At 40.7% G+C, this 13,130-nt stretch overlaps 1 protein-coding gene across 1 annotated transcript in view; it reads right to left on the minus strand.

The window, feature by feature from the left end:
* LOC107713173 (glucocorticoid receptor-like) overlaps window positions 1-13,130 on the minus strand; it is a 126,969-nt gene that overhangs the window by 29,438 nt on the left and 84,401 nt on the right. The window contains exon 3 of the mRNA XM_016518606.1: window positions 4,804-4,970. Within this exon, the coding sequence (XP_016374092.1) occupies window positions 4,804-4,970 (167 nt within the window). The remainder of the gene's footprint in view (window positions 1-4,803; window positions 4,971-13,130) is intronic.

The raw sequence follows: 13,130 nt of genomic DNA on the forward strand, positions 1-13,130 counted from the left end.
GTTAACAACTACCTATTAATTATTAACTACTAATAAACAGCAAATTAGGAATTTACTGAGGCAAAAGTCATAGTTAATAGTTAGTTAATCGTAAGAACTGGTCCCCAAACTAAAGTGTGACCAAATCCTCTATACAAGACACATTCATATCTGTTATTTTTGCATAAAGGAGACATATTTTTTCCCTGAAATTCGAAGCTTCTTTACCACAAAAACAGCCATTTTAAAAGTCCTCGCTCTGACCTTTAAACAGTGCCCTAACCAGGCACACAACTAGTCTCTCCACATTTAACGCTAAAATACTGTGCAATGCAGCAAATCATATCTGATGTTTAACATCAGAAATATAAACCAAGTGATTTGTCAATTTTAGCCAACATTAACCAAAATTCTTGTTGGTTAAAAAGATTTACAAAGACAAGACAACTTTTGATTAGGTGCCACTTTATTGTGTCACTTTTAACACTGTGCTACTGTACCTTTAAGACTTATATATGCAAATTACCTTTGTTATGATTGGCCATGATCTTTAACTTGTTCTTTCATTCATAGAGGCAAGCCAAGATATTGAATACTGAATATGGGCGGATATAAAACTGAGCTTAAATGGAGGTAATGCAAATCATTATGCAAATTACTTATTGATCATCAGCATATAACTAATGAAACTTAAATTAAAGAATACCTTATTCCTCAGGGTTCATTTCCAACAACAACAAAAAAAGTTCCTTCTGACACAGACATGGACATTTTAACTATTACCAATCTGTACCAACAGAAAGTTATATTTTCATTAAATCAGGATTGTTATTTGACATTTTCTTGGCACTCTAGAGTGCAGCAGTCCACTTTTAGCAGCCTTCAACTTCAGTTAAAAGACTGATTGAAGTTAAAAATCACTTCAATCACTTTGAATCAAAATCAATCAGCTCCAAAATGAATCACAACATCATAAACTTTGAATTGAAGAAAAAAGACAAGACTGTTTACTTCTTTTATGAAGCAATTAACTATGCATCCCATAAAGCACTGCTTTGATTAAGACAATCAAATGAGAGTACAATATGACTTAGAATCACTGATTCATGAATAGAAACCATTGGCAAAATATTTAGAATTAAATACTTTTCTAATTTGTGGATTATGGGTAGTTCTTCACCAGGACTTTGGTTATCTTCCATGGTTTCCTATTAATGCAATTGCTCAGACTCTGAATTGTGTACATGGCTTCTACAGAAACAGCATCTCTTCAACCTATGAGCACATATATTCTGTTCTGAAAGATATATATATTATATATAATCTAATTACTGTGGCGAAAATGAACTGGATTTTTACTTTTTGAATGCCTATGTTTTGCTCTACAGAGAACGGATGGCAGATGATGCCAAAGGAGTGGATATTGTAGCAACATTATGCAGGTGGACTCGGTTTCAGTATTCGGATGGAGCATGTGTTAAAACAGGAGGGAATTCTGTCGAGGAGCCAAGCACATGAGCTTTACTGCTGCGTGCTCTTTTTCTAAACATATTCTGTGCTCCAAACATTAGGAAATATCTAATCTCAAAGTCACACCTCTGCAGGAAACCACACTTTGACAATGTGTTTTTCTCTGTGACTAATTAAGGCAAACCTGATCATCTGTCTGCTAAGGTTTCAGAAAACTGTGATTGATGGAGTTGATCACACAAAAAAATATTCAAAGGATACCAAATAAAGTATCACCCTGTAAGTGCTAGTGTTTGTGATTCTATTAGGGGAAAAAAACAGGAGGGTTGAAAAAATTATATTCAAAATATAATTTAAACAAAGCTGTATTTCTTGGAAAAGAAACAAATCAGAAATATTTCAGACTCTGCACTATTTTCAAGGTCAGTTATTTATATACAGTTAGTATACTAGGTCAGACCATATGAACTAAATTGTACTAAAGCAGAGGTGCCCAAACTCGGTCCTGGAGGGCCGGTGTCCTGCAGAGTTTAGCTCCAACTTGCCTTAACACACCTGCTGGGAAGGTTCTAGTATGCCTAGTAAGAGCTTGATTAGCTGGTTCAGGTGTGTCTAATTGGGGTTGGAGCTAAACTCTGCAGGACACCGGCCCTCCAGGACCGAGTTTGGGCACCCCTGTACTAAAGGTTCCTGCTTTGACTGAAGCACGAAATGCCTTTGGGAACATTCTCAAATCATGCAGAATAACATGGATCAGCATTGCTTGAACATGGCAGTTTATGCTGCCATTATAGCAAAAGGGGGGCAAAGAAATTGATTCAATTTTCATTCAAATTATTACAATAATATAATTTGTATTGAAAAAAAATAGAAACACACAAAACATGCTTTTACCGTTTTTCTCAATCGATTTGACACTTTTCTCCAATGTAATGCACTTGTTCTCAAAACAATTAACATAGCTATCTAAACACAAACGTATCTTAACCAAACAGTTCAACATTACTGCAAAATGAAGCACTGCGATTTTTTCTAGTAATGCATTTATTAAAAGTAATAAATATTAACATCAAAACTGTTGGTGTGTTCTCTATTGATTATAAAACATACCCAGTGTTACATGCAGAAATATGCTAATGAAAATACATGTTAATTGCATTTTTTGCTAAATAAAATTGTCTTTTTCCAAACAAATTGTATGTATGCAAATTGTATAATATCCAAGGTACACATTTCTAGTAATTGTGCTGTTAATTCTCATATTGTATTTCCAGAAAGTTTTGGAATATTTGTCCTCTCCCCAAATTTGTCACTACCGAAACACAGTAATAATAATTTAATTAGAAGGGTTATATTGAAAGGCAAAAAGTTGATCATACTGATTTCAAAGTTAAGGGTTTGTTAGTTTGAATGTACATTGAGCCAAAAAAATATCTTAGTTGATAATTCAGTTTACTTTATTTTTGACAAAACATCCCATGATTCAGTAGTGACAGCACATTTTCGGTAGTGACAGTAATGCTTTGGTAGCAACCACATCACATTACAGAATTTTAACTCGCATACTAAAATATACTAAAATACAAAAAAATTACATAACTGTACTAAAATATTGTTTATTTCCCCCAAATATGAGGATTACGTGTTTCTTTTTGTCACTACCGAAACAATGATGACATGTTTCGGTAGTGACAATTCTATGGGATAACACCCAAAAAACAAAGATATCACAACCGAAACTCCACCAAATGTTTCGGTAGTGACCATTTTAGATAATTTTGAACCTAGCTCGATGCTAATCAGCACATGGTTAGCTAGCACAGTTCTGAACAGTGGTATAGTGTTGGGTAAGTTAGTCAAAAAAAGTAATCCACTACAAATTACTAATTACTTCTTTAAAATTGTAATTTGATTACTAATTACTGCATTTAAAAAAATAATCAGATTACTAATTACTTTACTTTCAAGTTACTTTCAAGTTTACTTTACTTTTCAAGTTATCAAACCTAAAAAATACACTTCAAAGAGAAACTCATAGTTCTTTCATTAATTTAATATTGACTTAAGTATTACCAATCGAAAATATATCATTTGATAGAATGACAAATTACAGAGTTTTGTTTGTTGTGTTTGGACAAATGATACATAAATGTTTGTGATTTGTGTAAAACCTTTTTTCAAATATTTTAAAGTATTGGTTGGTTGTATGAACTATTGTGAATACATTTGAGAGTAGGCATGGGCCGATTACCGGTTTCACGGTATACCGCGATTTGAAAATATCACGGTTTCAAAACCGCTAATATTTTCCGTTATACCGTTCCTGCGGTATGCACTGTTTTTCATGTCTCCTCAAAGACTGAAAGTGTAGGAATCCCTCAAGTTGAGTGCAGTGTAGAGAGTAGCACCACCCTCCTCCTCGTGTTGGCGCGAGCGAACGGTCAGTCACGTCTGTGTAGGATGGCCGAACTTAAGGAGCTTCCCCTGGAGCTTACGCGATCGTTGAGAGTTTTGTGCACACTGTTTTGAGAAAAGTATTTGCATGATTTGTAATTTGTATGAAATTAATGAAAGCGTACAATCTGTTTAGCTCACTGTGTTAACTGTTTTGAGAACAGTGACCTGAGTTTAGAGAAATGTGTCAAATCGATTGAGAAAAACTGTAAACACAAGCAAAAAATGTCTACTTTTGACCACATATTGAGTGATTTACATTATGATCACAATAATAAATCCACCTATTGGGGATATCGGAATTAATAACAGCAATATATAAGTAAATATGATTAAATCAAGTCAATATAGCCATTTTACGATTATTGGCTGACTATCTGAATTATTAATTTGAAATTCTACAGTGTACATTTTCTGTTATTAAATATTGCATGAAATAAATGTTTTTTGTTTTTTTTCAATTAATTTCAGCAATTTTCTTCTAAACTTATTTGCTACCATAAAATTACTATTAATAGTTGTCCTTCCTGTTTGATGTATTTCCTGTTGAAACGGGAGGTTGAGGCATACATAGTACATATAATACATAGAACATAGTAAGGGCTCGTCTGTAAATTTGAAGAGACATTCCAAAAATAAATCACACTTTTAATGTGACCTAACAGACATGGACTAAAGTAAAACTCAGTTCTGGGTGGCTATATCCCAGCATTTTATCTGCCATCAAACGTTACTTAAAATGTATTCGACAAGACAACCTTGAAAGTAAATGTGATTCCTTTGTTATTCACTGCTTAATGAAATGAGATTCAAAGCATTTATCAGCCCAGTGCGTTCCACTGAGTCAGCCCTACTGTCAAAACAGGAGCATGAAGGGGTATGTGTGTCCTGCAGGCTCACCCTCCACAGCTCTTTTGAAGAAAACCTTGCAGCTGCCACAGGTGAGCACCCCATAATGACATCCAGAGGCCTCATCGGAGCACACCAGGCAGATCTTATGGGTGTTTCCGCTGGGCTTGACTGATCCTGATGGACTGGAGCTGCTCACTTCAGGCCTGGCCAAAGAGCTAGAACACAAAAACAAAGAGAGTTTTAGACATTTCAAATAAAATAAAACATTATAGATAACTTCTGTCCAATCATCCACATATATAGGCTACTTATAAAATCCAAATATTTAGTTAGAAGCTGGTTCCCTTCCGAGGGAACATCGAACTGTGTCCTCTAGCGGTCGCTATGGGGAACGCCTTCAGGGTGACCAGTGTTTGAAGCATATGTAGTAAATCAGCTCAACAGGGAAATATTTATGACTAATTATAACTGGTTATGATTAATAATAAATATTTAGATTATATCTTCGAATTAACTGTAGCAGAATCAATATTACAATTATTTGATCTGTCCGTCCACCGAGCAGACAATATAATCATTTATCAATTCAAGGAAAGATTATTTTCCTGGCCAAGGAGAATAACTGTCCTTCTTTATGCAGTGCTAGCAGTAATTTAACATATGTAGCAAGGGTTCAAAACATTCATTGACTTCGAATTGTGAGCAGCAAACAGAGACAATCAGTTGTGAATATAAGGGATTTAATAAATGAAACTATATCTAACATATAACTAACTAAGCAAAACACATACAGAATGAAACAAAGTAAGGAAAAGAAAGAGAAAAGTAAAAGGATGGCAGTATTTCACATCAATTTTAAACACAACCTTCGAGAATCATCAGAGAATCAAAAATCACCTTAAAAGGGGCTGAAACTTAAACACGCATCTAAAGAATTGTAAACGGTTACTTGCATTGGCTTCGATTGCTGAACAAGAGTCCTGATGCGGTAGACAACGGAGGTCTTTGATGAGTTCGTTAGGAGTGAGATGGAAGTTTACTTCTAGTTCTTCTGAAGATAGGAAAAGTCCACAGCGACTCGAAGTTACTTGAAGATAAAAACTGCCGGAAAATAAAACTCAAGAGGAAGATTGTGTGTGTGTGTTAGTTTGCTTGGTCAGCCAGGCCCATCGGTGCCTGGCATCGGGGTCATTTACATCTCTTTGGAAAGTGTTTGAAATCAGATGGGGAGATGATAGTGAGGAACCATTTGGCAATTTAGCCCCCATATAAACGTAAAGTCTGTGACCAGGACTGTAATTTATATGCAAATGTCAAAGGCTAAAAGGGTCTCTTAAGCCATAAAACCCCAAAGATCATGCATGATTCTACGCAGACGCTACACATACATCTAAACATGACAATAACATTGGCCGGCAACAGCCTATGACGTCATTACCGGCATGACCACAGTATAAAAGGGCGCCGGGAGAACACGTCATCCTCTTCTTCGTCTTCAGGACTGTTTTGTTTGAAGCGTGCATTGCGGTAAGAATGATTTTTCTTCTTTACTTTGGCGAGCACTAGTAAGGTGTTTAAGAAGTGTGTGCTCCTTTGCATATTTTGTTTGGGCCAAGAGCACGTGCGTAATGTCCTCGAGGGGGCAATCTGCGTGCATTGTGAGCGTTTTCTGATGAAAAAGTTCTGCTCTCGTTTGTCTCTCTTTTCGAGGAAAGAGGGACATCCATCAGCCCCCCGTGGTTCAGGACCCGCCGCTGCTGAGGCACGGAGGAAAATGAGCTCATGGGGATCGCAGGTGGACCTGGCTGATGAGTTGAAAAAGGGTCTTTCTCTTTCATCGTCTGATCCAGTGGCTAGTGCTCTGCTGGCTCCAAGCCAGGAAGAGCAGGAGATGTCAGACGAGGACGAAGAAGTTGAGACTGAGTCCTCTCATTCCTCCTGCCCTGTGTACGCTGAGTTGCTTGAGGTTATGGAACGTGCCACGGCGAGGCTTGACTTGCCGTAGAAGCGGGCCAAGAAAGTGGCGTCTGTGGGTGAACCTGGCAGATATTGGGACAAATGAGAAGGGCTGTCTCCTTGCACCAGTTTCCACTTCTGAGCTTTTCGGTACTTCTGTCGAGACGGTGGTCGAGAAGTTTAAGGAGGCCAAGACAGCTGCCTTTAAATCTTTCATTCCATGAAGGTCCAGATCTGAGCCCGAACAACAAAGAGGTCCTGGCCCGTCTCGATCTATGGGTCAAGGTGTCGAGGCTCACGCCCCTCCCCCGCCTTCGGGTAGGGCTCAAAGGAGGTGTGAGTCAAAGGGTAACAGGCAAGATTAGAGGGAGATGATCCAGACGAGGCATTCTCAACGGTCTCGTCCGGACCAGAGTAAAACCTGAGCCATCTTCTCACCTCCCTCTGAGAGTATTAACATCTGCTCTCATCTTCCTCCCCTTAATTCCCCTAAAGCCACCCACCTGACCGAGGTTAGGTAGGAGACTCCTGTGCTCACATTACAGTCTCTTATGCTGGACCTATGATGTTTTGGTTAGTTTCTATGTCTCATAGAACTACCTACTGATGGTACGGACCCAAGCGCTCTTCGGACTTCGCCTTCAGATTATATCTGTGAAATTGAGTCATGCGCGGGAGCCGTGGTTGGCGAGTACGATCCATTTCATCTACTCTATTGCAAGTTTTAAGTGAATTCACTAATTAGTTTTCTCCGCAGCACTACTTGGGACCTGTCCCTGTTTTTCTGACTTTGTTTTAGGGTTAGGACCGCTGCGAGCACCTCCCCTGCTGAAGTAAGAAACCGCTCGCTGTTGACCGATTGTGGTGATGGTCTCACCCGTCGGTACTGGATCCAGGCTGGATGATAGCCCTCCTCTCACTCCTAGTCATCCTCTCAACCATCATGCACGCTCTCTGAGCGAGAGCTCCTCGCGCTGAGGCGTTGAGTGGCTTAACACTCCTTAACTTCACTCTGCAGTTCGATAGATGGTCAGGCCCACGGGACCTCCCTGTCACACTGCCCTTATGGTTGAACCAGTGAATCGCCCCTTCGCGGAGTGGTCTTGAGTACACTGCATTCCCTGAGTGAGATGTGTTTCTGTGGAAACACTTCCTGAGTGCTTCGGCTCTGAGGAGCAGTATGCATGAATGGGTTATTGGGGCCCGTTTCCTCTACAGGTTCTCTTTGGGTCTGGTTAAACGGGACCCATGCTCTCTATCGAGATTATAAGACGAGAGAGTATAAGACTGCGCTCAGCTGCATTAGTTGACAGTCTCTCATTGGGCCCTGCTAGACTGTCCCTTCTAATCTAGCGCTGCCTTCTAGTCGAGCTAGGAAGTGCTCCCTCACTGTGAGAGTTAGCTATGAGCCTATCACTCCCAGTTTGTGCTTTGAGGGCCCGCCTCAGCTTGAGAGCCGAGAGCGCTGCTCCCGAGAACTCCATATGTAACAATACTGTGCTGTTAGGCCCATCCCTGTCACCTCCTTGGTCAGTTGCCTCTATGCTGGGACCCTGTTGTTCCCTGTTGGAATGTGTGATCCCCTCTTAGCTGGATCCCATTTCTGATGTCCCATTTGCGATCAATCTGCTCCCCGGACATGGTCGTGCTCCCCTCACTGCGGGAGGGTCTTTTATGAGCTTGCCGGTCCTGGGCAGATTATGTGAGTCCTCCTCTCTACTTAAGAGCTAGGTACTTTGCCCCTGGGCTAATGATCACTTCGAGCTGGGTTCCCCTCTCTTTGCTAAGGGTCGAGCCCTCCACTCTTTGAACTCCATCACATCGACATCAGGTGGTTTGGCCGCTTGCTGCCTCCCTGATAAGTTGCCCCTATTTGGCTGAGCCTAGCAGTGCTCCCCTCACCTCGGAGGGTTTCCATTGAGCATGCCGCTCCCAATTGTGCGTCTGAGGCCTCCTCTCATCAGGTCCTCCACTCCTTGGAGCTCCATTGAGCAGCAGCCTCAGGTTGCTAGGCCTCTCTCTGCCTCCCTGTAAGGCTGCTCTCTTTGTTGGTTGAGCTTAGCAGTGCTCCCCTCACTTTAAAGGGTTACCTTTGGGCATGCCTCTCCCAATTGAGTGTCTGAGGTCTCCTCTCATCGGGTCCTCCACTCCTTGGAGCTCCATTGAGCAGCAGCCTCAGGTTGCTAGGCCTCTCTCTGCCTCCCTGTAAGGCTGCTCTCATTGATTGGTTGAGCTTAGGAGTGCTTCCCTCACCTTAGAGGGTCACCTATGAGCACGCCGCTCCCAAATTGAGCACCCGAGTTCCTCTGCTATTTCTGAGAGTTGGGCCTCCACTCCATTGAGCTCCAGTCAGCAGTCATGCTAGGTTGCTGGGCCACCTTCTGCCTCCCTGGTGGGCTGCTTTTTGGTCGAGCTAGCAGTGTTCCCTTCACTATAGAGGGTCACTTGTGAGCACGCCACTCCCTTCTGGGCGTCTGAGTTTCCTCTCTGCCTGAGATTCGAGTTCTCCGCCTCAGAGCTCCGTGAGTCAGCAACACCAGGTTGTTAGGTCTTTCTGCCTCCCAGATATGCTGCTCTTGTGGTTGAGCTTTTAGTGCTCCCCTCACTCTAGAGGGTTATCTATGAGCACACTACTTCCAATTCGAGTGTTGGTGTTCCCCTCTCGGTCTGAGAGCTGGATGCTACGCCCCTTCTAGTTATGTATGACCACATGCTCCGGAGCCTGTTCTGTGACTATGGTTGAGATGGCGGTGTTTCCCTCACATGGAGGGTTTTTCTATGAGATACACCTTTGTCAATGCACTCTGAGCACGAGGACTCCCGCTGAATTAAGTAACTGCTCCCTTGAGCGGGCCACAGTCACGCAGGGTTCCTAGGTCTGTCTAAGTAACAGCCTCATTTACCCCTTAGGAATGGTGTTTCTGAAATCCATATTATGGTGAGTGCACACGCTGAGCTTCTGTGCACTTTCTGAAATCCACATTGTGGTAAGTGTGCACGCTAAGCATCCTGCACACTTTCTAAAATCCTGCATGGTACAGTGGGGAAAATATTTATTTGATCCCCTGCTGATTTTGTAAGTTTGCCCACTTACAAAGAAATGAAGGGTCTATCATTTTTATGTTTTATGTCATTATAACAGATAGAGACAGAATATCAACAAAAAAATCCAGAAAAAACACATTATGTAAAGGTTAGAAACTGATTGCCCTGCCCTGGGTTCAGGCTTTTCATCCCAGCCCTTAACAGGTAAGTTTTTTTAGGGTATGCAGCTCAGGCCTTTGGCCGAAGGGGATAATGTCACTAACAGCCGTCAAGGCGTCTCAGGGGCAACTCCCATGGCTTGGTAGAGTTGGTACTTAGTGCTCGCCGTGGTGCTTGGCATGCACTCCCCTCAGCATGGCGGCATGGGTATACCGTTCCCCATAGCGACCACTAGAGGATGCAGTTCGATGTTCCCTCGGAAGGAAACGTCTCGGGTTACGTATGGAACCATGGTACCCTGAGAAAGGAAAGAGACACTGCGTCCTCTAGATGTCTTGCCATGCTTCGGACACAAGCTTCAGACGAAGAAGCGGATGACGTGCTCTCCCGGTGCCCTTTTATACTGTGGTCGCGCCGGTAATGATGTCATAGGCTGTCGCCAGCCAATGTTATTGTCGTGTTTAGATGTATGCTTCAGACACCGATCACACTGAAGGCATTCCTCATAGTGACCGCTAGAGGACAAAGTGTCTTGTTCTGCTCAGGGAACAATGATTACATACGTAAACTGAGAAGTTTTGCTTCAAGACCCAGATTTGACATTGGACATCAAGTGGCCACCAACTAGTAATTAAATGAGCACATTTTACACTACACCATTTTTAACTAAAAATGTTTTATGCATTTTGGCCATTCATTTACATGACAAGGGTGTTTTGGGGGCCTGAAAACACTAAATTTTTTAAATAATGCCATTATAATCTATGTGTAAACTACAAAAACACACACATATATATATATATATTTGTCTCTCATAGTTGAGGTATACCTATGATGAAAATTACAGGCCTCTCTCATCTTTTTAAGTGGGAGAACTTGCACAATTGGTGGCTGACTAAATACTTTTTTGCCCCACTGTATATATACATATATGTGATGTGATCTGGAAAAACCCGTTGGATGTCGGATGTCAAAATTAGGTTTTCAGTCAATTATTATTCTATAACATCTTGTCTATCATCTCTGAAAATATCTTGGCAAAATTCACTTGTTTAGTGCAGAAAAAAAGCGATTTATTGCAGCAAGCAGAAAATACTGTCTCTTTCTCTTATGTTAAGAACGTGCTGCGGAGGTGCTTTTTCTTAACACCACAAAAACAGTTAACCTATCAAAATAAACCACGTAACATATATAATAAAGGTGCATCAATGCACATTTCCCGCCACTCCTGTGTAACCTACGGCACGCAAAGTTTTTTTATTTATTTATATTTTAATATCGTGAGATGGCAGAGCGCAAGAGAACAACGCAGTCTTTAGTAGCTGCTCACTTAAACGATCTTGCTCATCTAAATCTGCTCAATCTTGGTGATGTCAGTTCCCAAATGATGTTATAATGGACTATTTCACATCCAGAGATGAAGGATCGGATGATGAAGTTACTAAAGAGGAGGAGTCCAATGACAGTCTGTTATATGTTATATAACAACGGAAAACTGTCCTCTTCAGGGAAACGTTAGTCTGTTTGTGTAATGATGCAGTATAGAGCTCCTGACACAGCTCTCATTCTTAAAGGGCCCCCAGCACCATTTTCATATGCATTACTTTCATTTAGTTCAAATCGGGACAGCATTAGGGCTGTCGCGGTGAGGGAATTTCCCTTGTGGTAATTTTGAGTGGCTCAATAGCGCGGTATGCGGTATTACCGCCATATATATATATATATATATATATATAATTTGTGTGTGTATGTGTTACGATATAACTAACGAGGTCATATTCAGAAGACAATGAAACCGAAACCAAATAGCGTTGAAACAGGAAGTGAAACTTTGAGCGCCACTTTAGAAGGCTCAGCTGACCAGCTATGCGTCGAAGCCAAGACAGAGATTTCGCTTTCCTTGGAGATGACAACCTATTTTCACAAATATATATGACTCTGCCTGGAGGACAGACGCAAGTAATCGCACGCGCTCAGTCGATCTCTCTCTCATTCACTGTCTGTTTAGGCTTGTTAAGTGCAAATCAACTTGTTTAATATTCAGTCCACATGCATGAAGTGTAAAACGAGAAGGGCATAACCTTACGAAAAAATAAAACGCAAAAATCGCGGTTGCTGCGGTTCTTGCATTCCTCTGCGGTTTGCTCGTCAATAGCGCGGTATTGCGATATTGCGGTTATCGCGACAGCCCTAGACAGCACGAAATAAAACTACAAGTTTAGAACACAAAACTACAAGTTTACAACCCCAAACTGTGTCTGGTTATGTATTAAGTCCAGCAATAAGTCCAAAGTACAACAGGAGAAGAATTCGAGATAGCCTGCATGCTGTAATCTGTGATGTTTTATGAACAGACATAGGCTACACTTAATGTTCAAATGTTTGCAAGTGTTCTGTGTTCCTTTGGGTCATTTTGTATCTTTTACATCATGTACAGTGACTAAAATAATTTTTTTACCACAGTAAAGTGACTTTTACTTGTGATACTTTTGTACTTTGACTGTTGTGTTTCTATTTTCATTGCCTCACTTTAAACCCGTTTTTCCTCAAAATTCCATTCCTGAAAATCATAGCTATCAGCCAAAAGCCAAACAGTTTTAAAAATAAAACTTTGTCTTTCTCATTATTTATTCCTTCCCTTTATAGTTTGTTCTTATTTGAACAAATACCTGAAACTTGGTATTAAGAGCACTTCCTGTGTCTGTTTGCCTCTTTAAGAAGAATCGCTTTATGTATTCCCCGAATTGTCGCTTTGGATAAAAGCGTCTGCAAAATGACTAAATGTAAATGTAAATGACTAAATGTATGTGTGTGTATGGGTCAATATCACTGTAGGGTGCCTTTTGGTGTCCTGTACATAAATAACTCATTTGCCATGATAACATAAACATGACTATGAAAGGGTGTGTTATATTAGGCTAAGTTTTTATATTCTCCCATGCACTGCATGCACTGCTTGAATGATAGTAGAATATGGTCAAATCATAAAATAAAAAATTTTCTCCTATTAATATTTTTAATATTTTGAGATTACTCAATTTGAGTGTATTGATCATTTGGTAATAAAAACTATATTTTTATTTAATAAAAAAGAAGAGTTTGTCCATGTCCCTTGAATGGTTGTCCACCCTGTCGTAATGGGGAATCCGCCCCTTTAAGAAAAGGCCATCCCCTTTAGTGACATCAGGACAACAGATTTTTTGTCTCTTCAGTGG

Source organism: Sinocyclocheilus rhinocerous, unplaced genomic scaffold, assembly GCF_001515625.1.
Source record: "Sinocyclocheilus rhinocerous isolate Xijiao unplaced genomic scaffold, SAMN03320098_v1.1 scaffold387, whole genome shotgun sequence".
Taxonomy (NCBI): Eukaryota; Metazoa; Chordata; class Actinopteri; order Cypriniformes; family Cyprinidae; genus Sinocyclocheilus; species Sinocyclocheilus rhinocerous.